Below are 25,325 nucleotides of genomic sequence, written 5' to 3'. Positions count from 1 at the left end.
CGTTAAGCAACCTTTCGCAAGGAGGGCTCGGCAGTGTGGCACATCGTGATAAGCGTTGGAAAAAATGGCCACAGCACCTCTGATCAACCTGCGTGGGCTCGAATCCCATGCGGAGTTAATAATGTGCGAGAGGATTGCTGAACTCCTCGCCGTCGAAGGGTTGGTTACGGCTCTACCGTCAAGTCTATGCTGTCGAACACAAATAACTGGCAAACTAATCCCATATCCGACATGTGCTGGTAACCGGACGAGAGACTGTGGTTCGCCATAGGACTAAGCGGTCTTATCTGCCTTTCTCTCGGGATAAATATGAAAACCCAATTTATCTTCTTTCTGTACTACACGAATTCAGCAAAGATTGTCAATTCACGATATTTGATAACTCAAACATTTAATCGGAAATCCCATTGATCAGTCTCGTCGTTTCCTGAGATAGGAAACTTTTATAACAGCCAGCACAGCAAAACGGAAATATCGTTTTAGCAGCAAAACGCAGCAGAATTTTTGTGTGAAGAGTTCATATAATTCAATTCAATTTTATTACACCAGACCACCATGGTCAAATAACACAAACAAATCGATAAAGGATAGGATAGAACTTATCCCGGGATGAGGAAATCCGATAAGACGGCTTAATCATATGGGGAACCACGGCCTCTCGTCCGGTTACCATTCCATATCGGGTAAGGGATTAGTTATTTGTTTTCGTAAGCATGGACTTGGTGGCTGATGAAGCCGTAACCGACAAGCGGTCACGTGAACCACCCTACGACGGCGAGGAGTCCAGCAATCCTCTCGCACATAACCACCCCTGCATGGGATTCAAATCTGCGAACCTACGGAGAGTAATCAGAGATGCGAGAGAGGGACGAGCGTATTCCTAACGCTTAGCAGGATGAGCCACATGGCCGCGTTCGTTGTAGCTCACAGGTCCTCTTTATATCAAGAGGCCATGAGTGAGAAAGTATAGAATCGGAGATAGCCCGTCACAACATTCAATGTAGAGTTTTGCTGTCATCCATTGAAATTTCGTTCATAGCGTTGTGCGCTAGTAGCCTATTATATAGTCGAAGTCATGAACTCCCCTGTTTCATCGTTTTGAAAGTAGGGAGTCGAAAATATGACAAAACTAATCAAAGATTACCCATTGGGATGGTTTGATTACTTAATTTTTTCGACGACTCGATGACTTCATTTTGAAATTTTCATAAGAAATATATATATATATATATATATATAGGCCTACGGTACTTATGTTCTGTAATTAATTGATGCTGAAAGTTTAGCGCACGCTATAATTAATCTACCTCGCCGCATTAGGCTATGATTGAAAAGTGAAAGAATTACTCAAACAAATACTGTCCTTGCGAATTAGTGAATTGCAATGTCGAACGTCAACCGCATATGTTTCAAAAACAAGAAACTGACTGTAGAGTATATTCGACACAGAATATACCTGTAAACCGTCTTATACCATTTTGCATACCCGGGCGCGGCGGTGTGGCTCAACGGGCTAAGCGTTAGGAATACGCTCGCCACCGCACCTCTAACTACTCTGCGTGGGTTCGCAGGTTCGAATCCCATGCAGGGATGGTTATGTGCGAGAGGATTGCTGGACTCCTCGCCGTCGTTGGGTGGTTCACGTAACCGCTGGTCGGTTACGGCTTCCTCCACCACCAAGTCCATGCTTCCGAAAACAAACAATACAGTAAAACTAATCCCATACCCGACTTGAAAGGGTAACCGGACGAGAGGCCGTGGTTCGCCATATGGATAAGCCGTCTTATCGGCTTTCCTCTCCCCCGGGATAAATATGTAAATCCTATCCTATCCTATCTGACTTGGTATATACTTGGTAATAGAGTACACCCGGTTGAATAACACTGGGTTACGCTACCGGTACTGTGAATGGTTAGATGCTACCTTGCTTCGGCCTTCATGGTCAAATATTTGAGCATCGCTCCATTGTATTTTTGCACTATTGTTTTGTGTGGCATTGCTAGAGGCACTCAGTTTTCATAAACCTTACAATCGAGAATTGTCTCATTTGTGTTTTTGCAATGAATTAATCTTTTTTGTAAAGATAGCCTACAACAAATCTTTATGTAACTCTATGTATCTTCATTAAAAATATTGAATTGTATCGTGAGTGTTTATTTTACATTGTAATTGTAATTGTGTTTTCGGCAATGCATCAATCTTTATTTATTTAGATGCAACAACAAAATTTTCAAGTAACATTATGTATCTCCATTAAATAATATTGTACCTTATGACAACCAGGGTCATAATTTTTTTTATAAATTCTGATGCAGCATGACTCTTCTCGAATTGCATAGAAAAATTATAAATATTTAAACTTAATCGGGAGCATTATTGCTTTGTTCTTCTTTTAATCACTGTTTTCATAACTTAAAATCGAGTTACCAGTAAAAGTTATTGCCCTATTTCGTATCGTGTGTGTTTATTTTATTGTGTATGTTAACTGTTTTGTGCGCGTACGTTTTTAACTTTGCCATATTTCATACTTGTCTTATGTGTATCCCTGCAGTTTGTTCGTCCGTTTGTTGTGATGTTGTTTAATGCCAGAGCGACCAAAATAAAATTGCTAAATATTTCAAATCAATTAATCGTTTATTCGTCATCACAAAAAACTGATATAAAACATAAATATATATACTAATTAAGTTAATTGTGTGGCCGGAGTCAAGCAGCGACACCTACAACGCTGACACAGGTTAGTATGAAAAAGTAACTGAATGAGGCACAAATATTGAATGCCAGCAGTTGCGACGCCGTTCCTGAAATGTGTGTACCAATATGGAGGTAATCAATTTTGTTCGCCTACTTTATATCTAGTTGTTTAAAGGAACTGAAACCTATGGGCAGGGGGTATATCCAGTTGGCTATAACACTGACAGCGCACGACTCGTAATAGAACAAAAATAAGGAAAATCGGAATAAAATTATGGCCTAACCCTAATCTGGTACATATACTACGGGATTACCGTTGCGACAGTAAACTTATTTGCGACTATTAGGCAGATTAACTGATAATATGTAACTGTCTCGGAGAAATTCACTAAAAGCCAAAAAATGGGAGGAAAGAAAGGGAAAAAAAACGTGAAAAATTTATAGAAAAGGCGAATTCGGCTGAATGTAAACTAAAAGGTTTGACGTTAGGCAAGAATTGATTTTATCTTTAAATGACGTGTTACTATAAAACTGGTTACATTCTAACCCGTCATATGAGCACTTATATATATGAAAACCTGCCTTCGGGGTGAATAGTACGTGAGGATCGCTGCCATATAAAAGTAAATATCTCAAAATGGACAAACACAGTATTTTGGGACGACGAAGATGATGCTACCAAAGTTATTTACACTTTTTTGTTTGATTGCTCTAGCGAACAATGTTCAGGAAGCGACAGGAAAAAAACTGGTAAGTGACCTATGTTGTTAGTCTAGAATTCTAATTAAATACTGTTATAATCAGTGATGAGCTGTAGCCGGAACGCAGCGGAACGGCGTTCCGGTTGTTGGACATTTTACTGCATTTGCGTTCTTGTTGTTGAAATAAAATTATGGTACAAGAAGTCTAGTTTTTCTGGTAAATCTAGTTATTAATTTACATCACATCACGCAAATAGTTAGTACAGCAGTAACGTGTAATGTAAGTTGTTTCCCCGACCTCTGACCCCATTGAAAGTTATCCTATACTCTAATAATAACATTTGTATTGAATTGCTATGAATATTCCAGTAATTTTACACATGCCTATTTCAAATAATTTTTTATTAATTCAATTGCAGTTCTTTGACTCTATCTTAGGACAGACAAAACTTTCTGTTAACGTCCGCGTCGTGTTGTTATGATACATTTTTTGCGAATTAGGTGCGTTCCGGCTGTTACGATTTTTCCAGCTCATCACTGGCTATAATCAACAGCAAAAAAAAAATCGAACCATGAATGTTACATGACTGCTAAAACACCGATATCTAATTTACAATTTCGTCCGAATATGATTCTTTGCGCACTTGGGATTGAAAAAAATTGGCATTTTAAGTTAATTATTTGGGGTTTGCTATTAAATATACCCAACATCAGACGTGATCGACTACTCATGGCGATCGATCCGTGTTATATTACTACCGGCGCGGAATCATAGGAATCAAAACACTGACTTGGCTAATTTTGTAACTGTACAAAGAAACAATGACGGACATTAAAGGAATTTGACAACGGTCGCAATAAGGCGATAATTCGAATATTACATTATCTATAAGTTCCGATAGATAATGCCATATTTCGAATACCGCCTTGTTGTCACATTTCGACACTATTTTATTAATATTATTGTCAAGTGTCAAATCCATTGTGGGGCTTCGTAAATAGTAGTCAACCTTTTCACGGGCTCCATAACACCGAAAGTTTGAGAAACCCCAGCCATAAATAATTTGGTGATACTTCGTCATGGCTTCGTTTCCATATATTTGACCATTGCTCTCTTATTGTACACAAAATGGACCTATGGATAGCTTTGTTAATATGTTGTTCTTGTTGGTGTTTTTCTTCTTCTCTTTATACAAAAATTGCTTTGACATTTTCGGTGGTTGAAAATTGCATTTTTTGCTAAAAAGCTATTACTTTTTAGTGTTCATATATTTGAGCATTGCTCTCTTCTTTCCAGACGGCAAAGTATTGGACTGGCAAATTCAACATGGGCGTTAACCCCGCGGGAGGCTGGTATGCAGAAATATACAGAAGTCCGGAAAAGATCGGTCACCTTCCAGAGAGATATGGAATAAACGCAACTCGAGTCTTTAGCACACAAGCTTACTACCTATTGGAGGTAAAGTGGCGCCTAGTTCTATTACGAGTTCGGGGACTAGCCAAGTGACTACCGTAGTATTTGTACCTGAAATTATGGCCTAACCCTAACCTGGTACTAATATTACGTTCCGGTGTCCGCCATCTTGGTTCACATACTACAAGAGTACCGGTAAAGTTACTGAGATAAGAAGCTGTCGTAGATGCATAATTGGTATTTCAGATTGTTGGTGAAAGGATTCGCTTTTTTGTTGTTGTTGAAACGCGAGGCTACTGGGCATACCAGGTTGGCGTGCTACGACGTATTTTTATTTAAATAACATATATAGGTCGACTTTTTGTTACTATTTTCTTGTTAGACGTTCTTATGGGTACTGATCACTGATTCATATTTACCTAACTTTAGTTACCAGGTGGACGTGTTCGCTTTTTTGATTCTGTAGTCAGTTTTATTTTGTTTTTGTCATTTTTTTTCATCAACTTTTTTGCTGATTATGGAGTCAAAACTAGCCTATTACTCATAATTGAAAATTATTTTAATTTCGATGTCCGGGTCAAATTAGAATAATTTTGAGTTGAAATACGTTCAGCTATTAACTTAATATGCTATAGATGTGAATGCATAACAGTTTATGTATCTGAAACAAAATAACAAGCTAACTAATCCCAATCTCGACATGGACTGGTAACCGGACGAGGTATCATGGTTCGCCATATTATTAAACCGTCTTATCAACTTTTCTCCCTCGGGATAACTCTAAAAATCCTTTACTATTTCCAGGGCAAAGACTTTTATCCGTTCCATCAACTAAAATCGACACATTTATGGCATTTTTATCACGGAGCTAGAATAACTCTTTTCGTCATTGATCACGTGACTGGCGAACTTACTCGTCATCACATCGGAAAGTCGGCTAAAAACTTCGTCGTTGAAGTCAAACATGGTATGCCTTCTGTTACATATTAAATAGTTGACGATAGTTAAAAAAAAATAGAGAGCGATGCTCAAATATATGGACACGAAGACCAAAACGAAGTACCGTGTTACCCCGAAAATAAGACCTAGTCGATAGCAAGAGATCTCTCCTTCACGTTTTAAATGGATAAAAATCTATGTTTAGCTGGTATTTTAAATGAAAACGGAGTATTTATAAGTAAATGGATATCGGTTTTCATAATTTGTATATTCAAAAATCGCGTAATTCTCTACGTTGTAATTTTGTTTTTAATAAATGAAAATAAAAGACATCCCCCCAAAATAAGCCCTAGTGTTATTTTTCGAAAGAAAATTGAAATAAGACCCAGTCTTATTTTCGGTGAAACAGCGTAGCACGGTTATGCAATCTTTTGCAGTGGACTACCGATACTGCAGTATTCACGATTTCGCATGATCACCAGATTTCTAATTTCGATTACGTCATCGCACACAACAAAACGAATCTCATAGACTCATAGAGCATTTAGAAATTTTCGAAATATATAAAAGTAATGGCCCCCTAGCGACAACAACAATCGTTAACCACTGAAATTTCAAAGCAATTGGTTCACAATAAGAAGGAATATACTAACAAGAACAACAACATATTAACAACAAAACGATCCATTGGTCCATTCGGTATCCAACAATATACAGGGTGTCCATAAGTTCCCTCTTTACAATTTCAATTTTAATATGAAGTCAGTTCAGGTTTGTTGTTTTTTAATCAGTAATTGTTCAAGTATTTTTACTTCATTTGATCTGTGAGGGCCAAAACAATATATAAATATATATGTATGGTATCGATAAATTCCCTTTGCAATTTTAAAGTGTTTTAGACTTTATGGGCACCCTATATATATATATATATCCCTTGTCGCATTCTCAGTCGGAATTGGGACACGATAATTTTTATTCTTATTGTCGAAGGTGACTGGTCCAATCGGTGTCATCAGCTATGACGTCATATAAATAAAAATACAGTCGTATGACGTCACACAATTGAAATATACTTGTATGACGTCACATAAATGAAATATGCTCGTATGACGTCATATAAATGATATATCCGTAATTGAATTATAGACGTTTCAATCGCGATATCGAGACAATAATTTCTATTCATATTCTATTCAAAGGTGACTATTACGCTGCACGTTTGACATATCCCGGCCAGGGAAAATATTCGCTTCTTGGACTTACGACCACTCCTGGATTTGAAATTGAGGATTATTATCAACCAACAACTGAAGAACTGATTACAAAATATCCTCAACACAAGAAATTTATCAAGTCATTGACGAGAGAGTAGCACGGCTGAAGGATTTTTAGAAGAAAGCCCCCGCCCAAAAAATGGTACCCCCATAGTGTGTGTACCAGGTTAGAGTCAGGCCATGTTTTTATTCCGATTTTCCTTATTTTAGTTCTATTACGTGTTCGGGGACTGGCTGTGTTAGCCAAGTGAATATACCCTATGTCCATAGGTTTCAGTCCCTTTACACAACTTGATGAAAAGTAGGCGAACAGAATTAGTTGCCTCTATATTGGTACATACATTTCTGGAGCTCCCCAAAATACCCCCATCACCGAACAAAATTAAAAAAAAAAGTAATTTTATTCGGTTGGGGTTCGGGTAAGAAAAACAGATTCAAATTTCTAAACCATTCTTAATCTCAAGTAGAGGTTACGCGAGACTAACTCCCAATGCTTTCTTGTTGTTGTAAACTTCTTTTCCGAGGAAGTCTGATTTTGGTCAGACGGAACGTTACCAAAATGCATTTGTGTGTGTGCAGCAGAGATCTTGAATTGCATAGTATTCCTAAACCTGACTGAAAAATCACCAATTTATTTACAGTATTTTGAAACGCTTCGGGGATGTTTTTCTCCTATCTCGCATTCGAGTATTAGGGACGGGGGCTTTGTTGCGCAAATTCTACAAAACTGTTTTAATATTATGAAATTTTTAAGGATGAAAAGCCAATAAAAGAATTTTATCATTTTAAGTGGCGAGCGTTTTCTTAAAAACATCTAAAATATATACCACATTTACTTTACGGCCTAAGCGTTTTGTGCAACTATACCTTTAAGTTACGACAGTGTTTACCAACCTATGGGTCGCGACCAAAATCAGGATCGTCTGAAAATTTTCTTGGGTCGCTTGTTTTTTTTTTTTTAAAAAGCGTAAAAGTTACTAATATTGTTTTCTAGTGAATGTTGTCGTATATTTCATATTTGGCATTAAAATGTTGCTCAATAGTAATTGTATATATGAGAAGTGTCAATGTCTAAAAAGTTGGCAGCATCATTTTTTCTAAATGAAAAAAACCACCATTTCAAAAACACGCTAATGACAAACAAGCGCTGCCTTCTCACTTCGGTTAATTTATGAGGTAATAAGTGTTATGTTGAAATTATTGTGTTATATTAGTCATTAAGTTTGTGGCCATAAAAGTACTACATTCCGTTTAGTATTTGAGCAATCTTTGGGTCGCTTGATTTTACAAAATTCGTTCAAAAGAAAATTTGTGTCGCTTGAAAAATGAGTTACGACATACTGCTGTTTTCAATTTTAGCTAGAGTGAAATATATATTTGAGCATTGTTCTCGTGTAATACATGAGTGATATGAAATTATTCCGATAAAAAAAAATTTTGCCATATATTTGATTCCCAAATTATTCATTTTTATGTGAAATTCGTATTTAAAATTAATTCAAATTTTCCCCAAAACAGAATAAAATATCACCACCACCGAAACCAAAATGCACCATACATCTGAATTCTCCTGATATTATTCTGTCATTGCCCCTCTATTTTCTTAAGTCATGCAAAGTATCACCAGCCCCAAATTTAAAGAGAAAGGTAGGTTAATAATCTAAGACAGTGCTCTTCAACCTTTTTGTTATTGCGGAACCCCTGATATCATTTTTTGTTTTCTATGAAACCCCAAATAGCAAAAATAAAACACGAAATACTCGTAACACGAAATATTAATAATTCAAATAATTCTACTTCAACAGCGAAACAGAAAGAAAGAAGGTAACAAGCGTGAAATTCGATGACTAGGTTGTTCTTGCATTTCCTTTGGCAATCTACTTGAATCATGGCTCCACGGCGCTCAAAGCAATTCTCATAATCATGTCTACACTCTTTAAAAACTTCTTTTTTGTTTTCATCAGTTGTTAAAGCAGAAAATGCTGACTTATACAAATAGGTATTGAAAAACTGACACAGAATCTCATACTTCTTTTGCAATGGCTGTACCCTTTTTGTGCAGAGAAATCCAAAAATATTCCCTCCTAAGTTTTTCGAAGATTTTCTCCGAATTAATATTATTACGGATATCTAAGAGTCCTTCTTGCTGTTGCCCACTCAGGAAATTCATCCAAAAACGGAAAAGAAGAATAATCATTTTTGCAACTTTACTGGCCCAGCAGTCATTTTTTCCTTTACGCGGAACCTCTGAGGAACCCTATAAACTCACGGAACCCCACTTCATGTGTTGCGGGACCCTAGGTTTCCGCGGAACCCCTGTTTAAGAGCACTGATCTAAGATGAAGAGAGTCAACAGACCTTAGTGGCGCTATGAGAGCCCTCACATTGAAATTAGAATACTGAAACACTCGTAAGGCCTATGAAACAATAATATTCAAGCGGCAGCCTTTATTTATAAATTATAATTATTTTCAACTTTAATTAAACTCCATTTATATGATGCGCTCCGTTGCTCTTGACAGCGCCATTGGTTTTGGCGCCCCAAGTGTCAATTTCTGATAAAATATGCGGAAATTTCTTCTGGACAAATTCATGAACTTTGACCGGATTTCCTGTTGATAATGATTCATTCACTACGTGACAGCAAAGAGTCGTCCATATCGTTTCTCTTCCGACAACTTTTAATTTCGATTTACCTGCAATTAATGCGAGTATTAAATTTCTTGTATAACCTTAGTTGAAACAAGCGTTGAGTTGACTTGAGTCATTGATTATATTGAATCAGTCATCTAAATAAAATTAATGGGACACGTACTCCAGCCTCCCGCTTATTTGAAATTAAAAAAAGAAGCAAAACAGGGACCAGAATCTTTATGGCTTGACATTGCATACGAATTTATTACAGACATAGGCGTTTCAAACTTTTCTGCTGCCCTGATAAGGAAGCCCCTCTACTGTCCGGGACGAGTTACTGATAATAAAGTCTCTCATACCTAACTTCAAAAATAATTTGGTAGATAAACAAATTACAGATGTTGTAATACATGAAAATGAATAATTTGAAGGTCAAGTAAGAGTGAAATGTTTGTATTATTAATATTTGAATCATCAAACTATGCAACAAACTCACCCGTGCTGCATATGGCTCGGCACCTATGGCCCCCCTCTGGAAACGCCCATGGGTGCACCCAGGGGTCGACAAACTGCGGAAATAATTTTTGCGGCCCTCGAACTTGCATAAATGCATAAAACAAAAATTGGTCCTTTATTTATTATTTTCTCCACACCGATTTATGTGGTAACAAGTTTTATTGTACGGCGCTTTTTTGTAGTAAGTAGCATCAGTTGTATGTCGTTTACTTGGTGTTGCTTGTAATTATAAGTTAAGTACATTTTGATTTTTGAAATTTGCGACGAGCGTTAAACATTCATAAGTGCGTGGACGGAAAAATATTTTTCTTTTTTACGCATTTCAAATCAGTTTGCTTGATATGCCATGTCAGCATCGCAGTTATTAAGGGATTCAATGTAAACGTCATTACGAAGCACGTCATTGCAAATACGAAATTCGACCCCAAGAAGGTGCGAGTGCGTCATAATTTAAAGTTTAATGTGGTGATTATTCTTATGCGAAATAAATGGAACCCGCACGCTACCGCAAATGTGTATATTTAGCCCGCAAGTACATACAGTATGCCGACCACTGGTATGTACATTTTGAATAAAAAAAAAAAGAATCCCCACCTCTTACGACATCCATAAAGTGCATAACCTCCTGTCTGTATGATTCATTGTACCGGGACATACAGCTATCAAAAATAGGAGGAAGTGTGGTCCCGTGATCCCCATGAGTTTCATGGCATAGTGGACGAATGTTGCCGCCGCTTAGCATTCCTTTGCTACCGAAAACCTGAGGATAAAAGAAAAATTGTGTTAGGTATAGATCGATGTGAAATATAGCAATTTTGCAAGTATGCTACCAATAGACGTTTCCTCCATGATTGGGTACTTTGTTCACAGGACACGAAATAGACCTATTGAAGATTTTGCTAAATCGCTGTTGTTTGAATTGGAATGTTGCTTTTGTAGAAAATCGACTTTTACTCCGACTTAGGGTCAAGTCAATCAAATATTGAATGAGAAGAGACGCATTTTATTTTTCCAAATTTTTACAAATTCCTACGGGTACCACGAATTTTGTTGGTTTTTCATAATATACCTCACACTTTCATACGATATTAAATATTTAATAAAAAAATATTCTGACTCTGGTTACAGCAATTTTATGACCAAGTATATGACCAGTGTCACTTTTTCCCTAAAGATTAGAATAATGCTTCGATTCGGACTCGATTAAGTCGGAACAGAGACTTGACTTGGGCGTCTGAAATAATTTTGAAATAGGAAATAATTTTTTCTAATTTTAAAATAAAAAAAATCGGGTGGAGTTGTCTGTGATGCAACAATTGAAATTGCCGCTCACAGGCTTTTATATTTTTAAGCACGCTTGTAAAAGTTTGTTTGTTTTTAGTCTTATGTTTCATTTGGACGTTTTTGCTGAGTTTGGCTGTTGTACAGATTCCTGTTTTAAGCAAAAAGGTGTAATGTTCAATACAAGTGCAGACTAAACTTACTTTTAGGCCTGTGGTTCTCAAACTTTTTAGGCCACGCCCCTTTGTACAATTTGTCAAGTCCCGCGCCTCACCCCAAAAATGACTAGCCAACAATAGGCTGCGAATAACAGATAGTAAGAGAAAAGTATGTTTTTTTTTTCAAAAACACGTTGAAAATGCGAGGATGGAAAGTAAATATCCAAAATAAAGAAATGTAAATATCCAAAATAGCGCGGACAAGATCAAACCTGACGAATATTTCTATTTTCAATCAGCTTCAAGCCCCCTCAAAAAAATTGCTTACACCCCCCTTACGGAGCGCGCCACACCGTTTGAGAACCACTGCCTTAAAGAGAGTTCTCCCGGTGCTCCAGAAGTATGCGCACCAAGATGCCGCACAACCTGAATCATACCCGGTACACACCCACTATGTTCAGGTTGTGCGCCATCTTGGAGGTCTGTCTTCCCTTTAAATTACCTCAATTCTTTGGTCATGTCCGTACGTTGCCTCTCTATTGATGTCACTGTGACCAAGGGTGCCGTCAGGGAACTTCATCGTTATAAACAACTGGTCCACATCATCAATATCACGAATATCGTCAAAATGGGCGTGACCTGAAACAAAAGTGGGTGTGGTTAGCGTGAAACGCTTTTACACCCTTAAGACCCACGGTTCCAACCTCCTTCAAAATATTTGACATTATATTATACTTTTGGGGACAAGAAAATGGGGGCGACCGCCCCTCCCCCTCCCCGACTTTCGATTTTTTTCAAATTGTGCAACCATTATGCAACTTGCTGCAATATATCTGCCCAGGAATAGATCCACCGGAAAGGAAAATCCGATTAAAATATGCATATTATACTTCCAAGTAGTCCTACATATACTTCATAATTGGGCAGACTGCACCTCGCATGGGTTAAATACGCGGCTAGGATGTCATAAAAGCCGAAAAAATATTACACGCGACTTCGGCGCGCTCGTCATCCCCCTGGAGGCCGTATTGAATACAAATAAACGCTTGTACAGAGATATGTGTAGTAAAGCCAATTAATAATACGCGAGGAACGTAAAACGTGTCACGAACGGAATAACACACGCAAAAGGTGTCCTTGAGCGAGCGATAAGTTATCATCGTCATAATATTATTTTGCAAGATCGGTGAGCCATTATTGGTTAATAATTTTGTAAGATAAATTCTGATTGGTTAATTAGCCACACCCTTGTTTTCAGTCGATGACGCTTGTGTATTCTGTTGTTATCAAGAATTGACATTATTTGTTTCACTATTATGTAATTATAACTCTTTGAAAGCAGTGATGAAATTCAAAATTTCAAGAACGTTTTTTTTGTATCGAACTCACTAGCAGCGGGTTCACTTAATTTCAGGAAACCATGCCGAATAAATAGCGCTAAAACAAGAGCTGATATTGTGGAATTACAATAACGGGTTCGCTCCAGCACAATACAATTCTGCAACCCTTGGATCGCAGCACTGCTTGAACAACAAAATGAAAAAAGACGTGTGATATCCTGTTATTGCTTAACACGTCACTACATAGAGCCTGTGTAGTAGACAACACTTAAATCTTCCAAAATATAAATCTTCCAAATCCCATGTCCCACCCCCAGGTATTTTAAAATGTATTTTTCGCAATGACAAACCAGAAAGATCCTTCGCAAAATAGTAGTTTCTTACATATTGTTATATATCAGGGCTGCTTTTTATTCTGAGCGAAAGGCGCGAATCGTCTAAACGAGAATATCGGTCGGAGACCGAAGACTTATCGATCGAAACTGCGGTTTCGATTCATGACTCTATATTTATAACTCTATAATCAATAACTCGCTAATTATACGACATAATTCATCCAAAATCAATAGGCCCCTGGTCCGAGATATGATGAATGCACATGCAAAATTTGGAGCAGATTCAACCACGCCTTCGTGAGATATCGCGTGCATCTAACACACAGAAAAACAGACAGACAGACAGACACCTATCAACATACTTACCGATTTAAAGATCGATAAGTAAAAATGAAGTCTTACCTATTGCATGTATTTTATCATGGATTTGCCCCGCAAGCCATATTAACATATCCACATCACACTAATATCACATATTAATATACAAGATATTCATAAAGTACATTTACAATTTCAATTTTGTTATGAAGTCAATATATCTCAACCAGGTTTGTTGTGTTTTAATCAGTAATTGTTCAAGTATTTTTACTTCATTTAATACATCTGTGAGGACCAAAACAATATATGGTATCGATAAATTCTCCTCGCAATTTTAAAAAAATTGTAAAACTTTATGGACACCCTATACCCAGCATAACCTATGACAAGTGTGGCAAATCGGGAAGGACATTTTAAAGCAGTGCCTGAGAGCAATTTTTCATGAAATAAAATAGTCTTACCTATTGCATGTATGGTATCAGGGATTTGATCCGCGAGCCATATTAACATGTCCACATCATGTATGGCCATGTCTAATGCAATTCCTCCAGAAATTTTCAAATATTCTATCGAATTCCTTGGATGATCACGTGATACACTCTTCACGACCTTTAACCTTCCGACAACTTCCGGGATTTGGGAACGAATCGCTGCTGTTTGTGGATCAAACCTAGGAAAAAGGGATAAAATATATAAACCTTAGTTGCTAACACGGCTCCGAACAAGATGTTACCATTTGTTTTTTACAAGCGCTCTAGGAGTGTGTAACCAATACGGAGGTAACTAATTTTGTTCGCCCACTTTACATCAAGTTACAATTATGGGCGTGGTGTATATTCACTTGGCTAACACAGACAGTCCCCGAACTCGTAATAACTAAAATAAAGAAAATCGGAATGAAATCATGGCCTGACCCTAACCTGGTACACACACTACGGGAGTACCATCTTACACAAGAAAACGTCGCTCTGTACACGCCTTGAAACAAGGAACTACTAATACCTTGGTGAAAAAAAAATTATGTAATTGTGCGATATTAGTTTTACGGTGCTATTTTCACAGGAGCTCAAAGTTTCATGATTATGCCAGTAGTCGGAGTGATGAATCAGTTAATCAAAGTTATATTTTGCCGTAACAGGAAGTGAACGAATAACCGATGTTCATTAACCGTTGATTCATAAGTCCGATTTATTCATTTAAGTATTGTGATATCATTTTGACGCAAGAAATACAAAAATATTTTTCTTTTGAAGTACCGGTGTACCAGTACTTTACCGGTGGCAGTTTGCACAGAAACTTGCTCAAGTAAATATAGGGTGATTAATACTTTAATTCGTTAATATTTTATTTCACCGTAACCGAAAAAAAAAACGATTGACCGATGTTAATTAACCGTTGATTCATCAGACCGTTTGATTCATTTATTTGTAGCAATTTTTAAGACGCGATTTTGACACAAAAATACAAATTCGTGTTGCCGGTGCATCAGTACCTTTTTATTATTTTGCCGAAAATCTTCGGTAAACCGCAGTCATTTAACTGTTGCTTCATAAGTCTGGTTGATTCATACGTATAACGATTTTTATGACGTCTAGATACCGGTATACTAGTACTTTACCAGTGGGCGGTGGATATCTACCTGCACAGAATTTTGCTCAATATTAAGATGTAAAATGGCTCACACAAAAAGCGAATGACTTTTTGGCGCTCGTGAGAAATACACACATGCATATGACCGAAATACCCATTGCGTATGGGTGAGGTCCACGACACTATAGCGTGTATTGCATTTCTGACGAATTGACAATAGAGCTCAAAATTGACATTTCATGTTTTTTTGTCATGGTCTAAATTGTGTTTTACTCCTTTATGGTAATATACTTTCGTGAATGTTTGACGTCATCTGCTGCTGAAAAATGGTGTCGCTGACTCGCTGACTCTGATAGTCTTTTCACAGCCCCTCGTCCATTGCAGTTGAAACATTGTACGTTTTTTCGACAAATTAATTTTTTGTTATATGCACGCTGTTTGTTGCAGGTGAAAATAAATACCCGAATCTGTCGCTAATGGATACCACTTAATTTTATACGTTTAATGTAGCAGGTAATAGCATAAATCTCAACCTAACACGACCTCGGGCTGTCGGTGGGTAAGCGATATGGTGATATGGCGATATGGTGACTGGTGGTAGACCTCACGGTATCCATATTGTTACTTATCGATTTTAATCGGTAAGTATGTTGATAGGTATTTGTCTGTCTATCTGTTAGATGCACGCGATATCTCAGGGAAGCGAGATTGAATCTGCTCCAGATTTCGCATGTGCATTCATCATATGTCGGAACAGAAGCCTATCGATTTTGGTGTCACTATGGAGTAAGAGCGCTGTTTCGGGGATCCCCTAACTTTCGATCGATAAGTCTTTGGTCTCTGACCGATATTCTCGTTTATTTTAATGATACTTTTAATAGTGCTGACGTAGTTTTGTGCACCAGGACTATGATATTACGCGTTGGGTGTTCAAATGCTTCTTCATGTTATATGGACGTGTTCTATAACAAAAGATATAATTCGGGGATTTGTTGGCAAATTGATATTATTCAAAGGACATATATACAGTTCTTTGCGATGACTAATTAAAAATGATCTTGGGACGCCATAGCGGGGACAATATATATTATTAAGAGTTCGACGGTTTCGTTTTCCAAGCAAGTGTCGCGAAGTCAATTATCGTGGTGCCCAATTTTATGAAGATGATATTTCAAACGACAGTGGCCTGTTTATGGTCTGAACAGGATTATTTCACCACGGCATAGCAGCACCGTTTTGTCCTAACTTAAGTATAATTTTAAAATAATGTTAGATGGACGGGGCGGTTGATAATGTTACCTTTTATTAAAAGCGCAGAAAAGTGGTCTCTTTTCGTCTTCTGCAGTTTTGTAACAATTGACGATCGATTCCAGAGACAGTGCTAGAGGTTTCTCGCACATGACTGCTTTTCCTATAAAAATATCGAAGGTATAGGTAATATTGTTTACATTCTAGGTGACACTATAGAGCCAAACAGTAGCCAGGCTCCCGCCCCCATAAAAAAAAATTTCTGTGTAATGAATGAGAATTGTAGTACCTTGATATGAGACTTTATTCAACTTAAATCTAAAGCACACTTAGAATGAATTTAAAGTAAAATATAACACAAGTAAATGTTATTAAACAAGAAAACAAATACGAATCGAATTGCTGATGCTTACAGTAAGCGGCCGGATAGTTAAATGAATAAAGTTGAAATAATTAACACACTACATCTACAGCACAGCAATGATTGGTGTCTGATTTAAAACGCTCATGGAGTCATCGCTGGACTGCAGCTGTATAAACAAATAGATATATTGAGCTACATTTACAAAAGTTATTACATCCTGTATGATAGCAATTTTTCTTGGCTTGAAACGCTTTTTAGACCCGCATGACCCTTGAAAACTCACATTTCCTCCGACTCTCTAGCTGTTACGGTCTACCTCGACAATTAGGAATATTAGAACCCACCTTTGAAAGTTTCTGGCTATCAATCAATCAATCTTTTATTTGTCAACACAAAAAAACAAGCATATAGAAAACTGTTACAACAAACGAAATATACTGATCATGTGGGCTACGCTCCTGGAGTCAAAGAACCATGGAATACCATTTTGAAAACGCGTGTCGTTCAAGTACTTAAAATGTGACACTACATTCCAAAAACGTGACATATCATAAAAAAATGTACCGTTAAAACAGGAACATGTGATACAATATGTCGATCCCTTATGAGTACAGTTTAAGTACAAACTTTATTATTTTGAAGCATTTTTTTCCAAAAAATAAGTACCTTTCTTTAAAGCGGCTTTTACATGCGTCTCATGCATTTGCGTAGGACAGCATACAATAACGGCATCGACTCTATAATGAAATTATTACATAGTTAGTGTAATCTAAGAAAAAAGTTTGGTGCTTCAGAAGTATGCGCACCAGGATGTCGCACAACCTGAATCCTAACCGGTACACACATACTATGTTCAGGTTGTGCGCCATCTTGGTGCGCATATTTCTGGAGGTTTCAAAGTTTTACTCAAACACTTATATATTTCCGAAGCTAGTATTTATTTAACCTTTTCGGAATGTAAAAAAAGTATTATCTATCTTGCATACCAATTTTTGTAGCTTAAACATCGTCGCTCGGAACCTAATTAGAACCTTTTAAAACCCACGTTATCCAGCTAGCCGATATGGTCTAACTTAGCAATTCGAAATTTTACCTATTGTCCTCATACGCGGTATCGACGTCATCAGTATGTAGGGCCGTTGTTGAAACCAGATTGTATTCGTTTATGTATTCTTCCGCAAATGTCCTATTTACGTCAATGATATAAAGCAGCTGCACTGTAAGGAAAAAGTGGACGACTTAATCATAAAGCGAATTAATGATTTTCGTTCGGTTACCAATCTATGTCTAATAGCAGAGCAGGTAATCCGTTATTTGTTTCAGATGCATGGACTTGGTGGCGGAGGAAGCCGATCGCGCAATATTCGCTTATACCAGCGGTTCCAAAAGGAGGAGCCACGGTGCACTGTTCGCTGAGTACGCCTCGAAAATAAACATAAATGTGTTGAACATAACATAAATGTTTTACTGGTTCTTTTTTTAAATACTGTGTATATGAATCAATAATTTCATTTTATTGTCGCTTACTTTCTGTTACGATCTCAAAATTGAGTTATATTTCAGGGCAGCATTTATGCCTGTAAGTGCACCCTTAGTTTTTCCCTGATATTTGGCGCCACAAGAACAAAAAGTCTGGGAACCGCTAGCTTATACAATTATGCCTGGGCAAGAACTATTAATAAACATCTTTTGTTGCTCATAGGTGATTCTATCATATTTTCTTCGGCTCAGTCATAGATGGCCAAGTCGGTTATTTATCATTCTGGCAAAAAATTTTCAATATCAAACGTATTCCAAATTAGTTATTGCTCAACGGAGAAATTTCCAGAAATCATTAAGTTCATAAAAATAGGAATCAGTATGAATTATGTCTCCTGTCTCTGCTCCAAATCGAGAATATCGAATATAAGCAATTTCGGATCAATTCGAATCGTTTTGGATATCTATCGGGACTCTAAATCACCAAAATGGGCGTTCTAAAAGTGTGTGTAACAATATGGAGGTCTCCAATTTTGTTTGCCCACTTTACATCAAGTTGTGTAAAGGGAATGAAACCTATGGACAGGGGGTTTATTCACTTGGCTAACAAAGACAGTCCCCGAAATCGTAATATGACTAAAATAAGGAAAATCGGAATAAAATTATGGCCGAACCCTAACCTGGTACTCATACTACGGGAGTACCCCCAAAATATTGGTCGCTTATTACACTGTCATACTCACCTCTGGGTAATCGCAATATATTCGAAACATGAACTTTTCCAATCCTTCCGATGCCGATTAGAGCAACTCCTATTACGTCATTTTCATTTTTCACGTCACCCATGTTTGCGTAAAATTTTTTTGATTAATTCTAAATCTGTTTAAGCAATTCAATATGTAAGATTAGGTCTATGAAAAATAAAATTTCTTGAAAAATATTCAGTATCAATGTAGTGCTTTCCAACCGGTGTTCCGCGAAAGACCTTCCGCGTGAAATTGACGTCACGAATTTATTTTCTTGCTGACATATCTTATAATAACAAAATAAACGAATGGATATCAGAAATCAATAAGCACGTAACTCGTTGGTTTTAAGTCTGTTGTGAGTGAACATTGTTGCCTTTCAAATGATAGTTCCGGGTTCGATTCTCAGTCGACGTAATTTCTAATGACGGTTTGCCTAAATTTTAATGCAAACTCTGAAATCCCAGAATCAGGGTTTTCATATACGCAACCAAAATGTCGTTCCCAAAACTCGCGAAATTACACGTTTTCGCGCGTCCGGTCGGAACCACTGGCTGTTTCGATCCAACTTCGTGGCAAATAGAAATCTCAGATCCCCCTCCCCCCTTCTAAAATTTCGGACTACGCCTCTGGTCTACCCAATTCATGTTGCGTATTTGTGAGTCTTTGACAGTCGACCATTCCAAATAGTTTTTAAGTTCCAACAAATTTGCTAATTCACTCAACACAGCAGTAGCAGTCACTAACAAATCTCTTCAATTCGGTATAACCAACCCAATTCATTACATCCTATCTAAGCCCAGAATTTACTCCGAAGGTATATGTATTTCACTGCATACCTTTGCATCACTAAATTTTTAATTTGCGAATCGATACCTTCATCTCACAACCTCTCAGTAAATGTTTATCAACTTCCCATACCCCCAAGGCTGTCTGTGAAACTAGTAGTCCCAAAACGATAAATATTTTCCTATAAGTTTTGGGATTTAAAATTGCCTGCGGGTGGAATTAGACAGACATGAATGTTGTTTCTGCGTTGTTTCACGTTTTCGCTCAGAATAAGACGCCGTACGAGTAGTTAAGGATACCTTTTCATTCTCGCTATATTATGTAAACGCTATTCTTGACACTGTGAATCGAAAGAAGAAAAAATTTCGCGATAAATTGAATTAAAAAAAGCCAAGTCCAATGCTTTAGCCGTTAGGACAGTGTTTTCCAACTTTTTTTGGTCGCGGACTATTTTCTCACCGGTGAAAACCTTTGCAGACTCAAGGTGCGTTAATTGCAAGCGTACTCTGTGTGAAGAAGCAATAAAACCAAACACAACAGAGTTTTGAAGAATTTCAAAATCGAAAATTTGCCGCAATTACGCTTTGTTAATCAAGAGAGCCGACTTTTTTTTAGTGTATAAATGGCCTTTTCTGTCGCACAATATTCAATCCATGATAACGACGAGAATTTAAAATGTTTCTCTATTTCAATTTAATTGTGTTCATGGTCACTCGCGGTTGCGTCGACTGATGACAAGATGAAAGCATTACTTCTTTAAAATGTCGCGGCAATCTGCGATCATAATAATGTGAGAATATATTGCTCGATTATATTTAGTTTTGATACATATTTTTTGCGATCTTGAGAATTTGTTATCGCCGATAGAAAAATCCTATTATCTGCTATAAATTTTCAGAAAGTACAACTTGATTAGGTATTTATTGAAAATTTAATTGAAGTTTATTAGTAAATCAATAAAAAAAATATTTATCGCCTTGTTTCAATATTAATTTATTTGTGATCATTTTAATCTGCGGTTGTGTTGACGAATTAAAGCAAAGTGAATACTACTCAGAAAGTATCATGACAATCCGTGGACACAAAAAATGCGTGGTAAAGTGCCTGAATATATTTTGTTTTGATTCGCATTTTTGTGAATTCGACAAATCTGAGCTGTTCGTACAACACTTCCGGCGCTCAATGTGGAGGCAGAAAAAAAAAGAATCTTAAAGGAAAATACCCTGATACGTGTTCTATAGCACAGTGGTCGGGAACCCATGGCTCGTGAGCCATATATGGCTCTTTTGCTGACGGCATATGGCTCCCAGAAAAATCTAATGTTCTAAGGCTAAGCTTACTATTGTTACGAAATTTCAAACTTTTTTACAGCCAAATTTGACAGAAACGCTTGAGAACGCACGCCCAGCGCATGTCTATGTTATGTGAGAGAATTACCATTTTGACAAGCCTTTTGTCCGTTTGTACGTACCAGTTACAGTATTTGTCATATTTAGATCGGACTAGCGAAGCTAGTTTTCAAAATACTACGGATATGCCTAACCGAAAGAAGGGTGGTGAGTATCGTAGATTCCAACTTGTGCTACATGTGAGCAGCCGTTCAAGCGACGACAATGCAGCATCAATGGTCACATTAAATGTATATTGACATTGTATGTGTTGACTTTTAAGTAAAAATTTCAGGCTTGATTAAGTGAATAAATGCTATATGGCTCGCACAGAAATGCAATTGAAAAAATGTATTTTCATGACTCTCTTGACCAAAAAGGTTCCCGACCCCTGCTATAGCATTTCAGAAAAGGTCAAACGTCAATAGCATGAGCCAGAAGTTCCCATATTTTTCAAACACACCACGCATCTACTTTTCATTATACAAACCACCATTCACCAGCAAGAAATTTTCATCAGACATATACTTTCAGTGCTAATTTTGGCGCTCGGGGGGTATTCGTACCAAGATGACGCACAACCAGAACAACCCTAACCTGGTACACATACTATGTTCAGGTTATGCGCCATCTCGGTACGAATACTTCGGGAACATCTTAACTTTAACATATTTGATTATTTGACCCCAGAAGGTTGTGTTTATAGCGGTGCAGATTGCCACTCAAATACATAACTTCTTTTATAAGATATGATACAAATAGTTTTATAGCACAGCAGTTAGCTCGTTATTCTATAACTAATTTTATTTATTCGTTTCTATCAATTATTTTATCACCTGATATGCTGATTAGGATAGGATAGGATTTACATATTTATCCCGGGGGAGAGGAAAGCCGATAAGACGGCTTATCCATATGGCGAACCACGGCCTCTCGTCCGGTTACCATTCCAAGTCGGGTATGGGATTTAGTTTTTTACTGTATTGTTTGTTTTCGGAAGCATGGACTTGGTGGTGGAGGAAGCCGTAACCGACCAGCGGTACGTGAACCACCCAACGACGGCGAGGAGTCCAGCAATCCTCTCGCACATAACCATCCCTGCATGGGATTCGAACCTGCGAACCCACGCAGAGCAATTAATGATTATGCAGACGAAATAAACTTATACTCATAATAGCAAAATACCCCATCTAAGTTCGGGAACAGTCCCCTAAAATAAAGAGTACAGCGTACTGTTGGTACCGCTGCCATAAGCTAATATCACTACTGCACTTCTAAAGCACCTTGCAACAAGCAGATCAATTGCGAGGGACGCACGATAAGCGGATGTTTGCTGTGAAGTGTACGTTTATCGCTACGTTAAGTCGCGACTTTCGTGTTTGTTTATTTTATGAGCAAACGCAGCTAACCGTGACGGGAAATTGCAGGGCTATTTGCGCAATCAACTACGAATTAGGCAACTGAACAACTAAACAAATATCACACAATACGGCACCATTGTATAGCATGTGTGACTTCAAGCGAATAAGAGTGCACCGATATAAAATATGATAGGATGGGTAGTTTGAATTGTTATCCCGGTATAGATAGAGAGAGAGAGAGAGTTTATTATTTTTGTCAACCAAAATACAAATAATTTTGAAAAAAAAATTACACAGCATTTATTTTGGTATAGACTGGGAAATGGCGATACGACCAAAGGTCATCAAAGTCAGCCATCACCCATTCCAGCCAAATAATTATTAAGAAAAAATATATAAAGTAACCGTCGACTAGTTAACTACCAAATATTTAAACGAAGTATACTCTTAATACAAATAATAATGTAAAAATAATAGGTACCAGAAAAAATAATTAAAATGTAGAAAATTATTTAAAATTACCTTGAAAATTGAAAGATAGTAGCAAACAGTGGCTATGTGACAATTATGTGATGATTAGTTACATGTTTTATCATTATTGAATATTATAACTATGGACAAGTCTATAAGACCGCTCTCTATCAAATGAATGTGTAGTTAGTTCATGTTTAGACATAGTTTATCGTTTATTTTAATAAATTATTTTAGTTCTGTACAATACAATGACAAAAAAATATATTCATTTTTTTATTTGTTAGCATATTTATCTTTTTACTGAGTAAATGATTTAATGTCTCGCTTTTTTTACTTCCGACTCCATGTCTCGATGATTGTATGTATGTGTGTGCGTGTCCTAATCAGTTTTAATACTTTTGGGTGAGCGAACACGTACTACTTTTTTTTTATCAAGACCTTCCCATCTAAAATCTGAACGCTTTAAACCTTACTTGTGGTTTCGTTTGCTTTCCCGTTTCTATAAACAGTTTTATTTTTTTTTGTTTTTATGAATTATTTTATCGTCTATTGCTGATTATGGAGTCGAAATAAACTTACACTTGTTATACTTATACAATACGTACAGTTTATGTCAAAATTCTGAAAACACATTCAATGACACGAACAGAAATATGATAGAATAATATGATAGAACTCGGAACTTTGTATAGTTATCCAGGTATAGGCAAGTCGATGGGGAAGGATTTCGCAGCTAGCATCGCCCAATTCATGGCGTAACCTCAACCTCTTATGACGGTAATACATCTCACGTACAGCGGAAGTGATTGAAGGAAGTTTGCCACAATAAGGGGGATAGGCAGGGCTGCCATCGATATATATGAACCCAAAAATAAGGACATCAGGGAAACCTAATAATAGAATAACAAAGAACGAAATGTAATAAACAAAATGTATTCCTGTCAGTGCAACCCGTGTCTAATCATACTTTGCAAAGGATTTGCTCCAGCATTTTTTTTTAATTTTAGAAACAATCTGTTCCATCCCACTTGTTGTATTTTGACGAAAGTTACACGAACTGATTTTAACCGGTAGGCTTTTGTTTTGTTTTGTCATAGTGTCAATTAATTTGCTGTTATTAGATAATGAATGCGCGTAGCAATCAATGAGGTTATAAAATATCATTTATAGCAAATCAATCATTCGAATTGACCAATCTAAGTGCCTGGCATAAAAACCTGGACCCATAAAATAAGGACAAAAATAAGAATGTTTCCTAGAAATGAGGACAAAAATATTTTTCTTCAAAATAAGGACAAATCTTAGAAATAAGGACGTTATGGCATCCCTGGGCATAGGTGATTTCTTTTTGAAAGGAAATGATCCATAAAACTTCTTCCGACATAGTATGAACATGAAAGCTCAGGGCTGGATTCCAGATGTGTCGTTTGAATAAAATAGATGAGGCCGTTACTGTATTTGTTAAATTAATGTATAGTTCATGTTTATTTTATTTAACAAATTCGAATCAATTCTATACAATAAAATACATTATTTCGGCATTCTGAAAACCTAACACTCAATGACACGAACAAATTATATACCAGAAATGCCTGGAAAACGAGTAAAACCTAGAAATGAGGTTTATGACGTGAAATGCGGTGGTTCTGCGCGCCCCACAAGGGGAGCGTAGACCGTTTTCTGAGGAGGCGTAAAGCTAATTAAAAATAAAATTATTTAGATTTGATATTGGGTGCGTAGGGTGCTCCATGTGACCGCTGTCGGTTACGGCTTCATTCACCATCAAGTCGTATCTGAAACAAATAACTGGCTAACTAATCCTATACCCGACATGGACCGTGGTTCGTCATATGATTAAGCCGTCTTGGCGGCTTTTCTCTCCCCTAAGATAAAAATAAGTAAATCCGATCCTAATTTCGACTCCCGGGGAAATATATTTGGACTCCAGTGACTCTGTCCACAGCCGATATAACGATGCAGATCGGACGAGGCCGGCCATTGCCTCTAAAGAATTCTTCCCTATACCTTACCATTGAAAAAATTTTGCCGCTCATTTTAAAAGTGTTTTGGAGAGTTCGCGTGTACCAACTCGCTTACATGTTCAAACTATTAGTTTTATTGGAACCATTAAACCACGTGCCGCTTACAGCGTTACAGGTACTACTATATACCCAGTAGTGTGATTCAGCCGGTTCGCACCGGTTCTATAGAACCGTCTCACGGAATTTTATGAGATTAGCGAACCGGTTAGTATTACTCGTTAGTGGTAACTGTCAATGATT

At 37.2% G+C, this 25,325-nt stretch overlaps 2 protein-coding genes across 2 annotated transcripts; one reads left to right on the top strand and one right to left on the bottom strand.

Moving 5' to 3' along the window:
- Positions 1–3,291: 3,291 nt before the first annotated feature.
- Positions 3,292–7,975, top strand: LOC120326908 (uncharacterized). The gene is made up of 4 exons (XM_039393268.2): positions 3,292–3,444; positions 4,693–4,854; positions 5,614–5,776; positions 6,948–7,975. Exons 1-4 carry the CDS (start codon positions 3,364–3,366, stop codon positions 7,118–7,120), a joined length of 579 nt encoding a protein of 192 aa, XP_039249202.2. The 5' UTR covers positions 3,292–3,363; the 3' UTR covers positions 7,121–7,975.
- A 145-nt stretch (positions 7,976–8,120) lies between these two features.
- Positions 8,121–19,200, bottom strand: LOC120326895 (inositol 2-dehydrogenase-like). The gene is made up of 8 exons (XM_039393256.2): positions 19,029–19,200; positions 17,900–18,023; positions 17,473–17,543; positions 16,494–16,605; positions 14,066–14,274; positions 12,114–12,250; positions 10,767–10,932; positions 8,121–9,718 (listed from the first exon to the last, which is right to left on the bottom strand). The coding sequence occupies exons 1-8, from the start codon at positions 19,129–19,131 to the stop codon at positions 9,504–9,506; spliced, it is 1,137 nt and encodes a 378-aa protein (XP_039249190.2). The 5' UTR covers positions 19,132–19,200; the 3' UTR covers positions 8,121–9,503.
- Between the last annotated feature and the right edge of the window lie 6,125 nt (positions 19,201–25,325).

Source organism: Styela clava, chromosome 4 (genome assembly GCF_964204865.1).
Source record: "Styela clava chromosome 4, kaStyClav1.hap1.2, whole genome shotgun sequence".
In the NCBI taxonomy this organism is placed as follows: Eukaryota; Metazoa; Chordata; class Ascidiacea; order Stolidobranchia; family Styelidae; genus Styela; species Styela clava.
Note: the sequence above shows the minus strand (reverse complement) of the source record. Positions and strands in the feature narration are given on the sequence as shown.

What these genes read in the sequence shown, in the direction of transcription:
- LOC120326908 (XM_039393268.2), top strand. Translation starts at nt 3,364, where the DNA reads ATGATGCTACCAAAGTTATTTACACTTTTTTGTTTGATTGCTCTAGCG. An exon ending in AAGCGACAGGAAAAAAACTG is followed by an intron (nt 3,445 to 4,692) that starts GTAAGTGACCTA and finishes TCTTCTTTCCAG; the next exon opens with ACGGCAAAGTATTGGACTGG. An exon ending in CGTCGTTGAAGTCAAACATG is followed by an intron (nt 5,777 to 6,947) that starts GTATGCCTTCTG and finishes TTCTATTCAAAG; the next exon opens with GTGACTATTACGCTGCACGT.
- LOC120326895 (XM_039393256.2), bottom strand. Translation starts at nt 19,131, where the DNA reads ATGGGTGACGTGAAAAATGAAAATGACGTAATAGGAGTTGCTCTAATC. An exon ending in AAAAGCCGCTTTAAAGAAAG is followed by an intron (nt 16,606 to 17,472) that starts GTACTTATTTTT and finishes ATATTTTTATAG; the next exon opens with GAAAAGCAGTCATGTGCGAG. An exon ending in GACATGACCAAAGAATTGAG is followed by an intron (nt 10,933 to 12,113) that starts GTAATTTAAAGG and finishes TTTTATCCTCAG; the next exon opens with GTTTTCGGTAGCAAAGGAAT.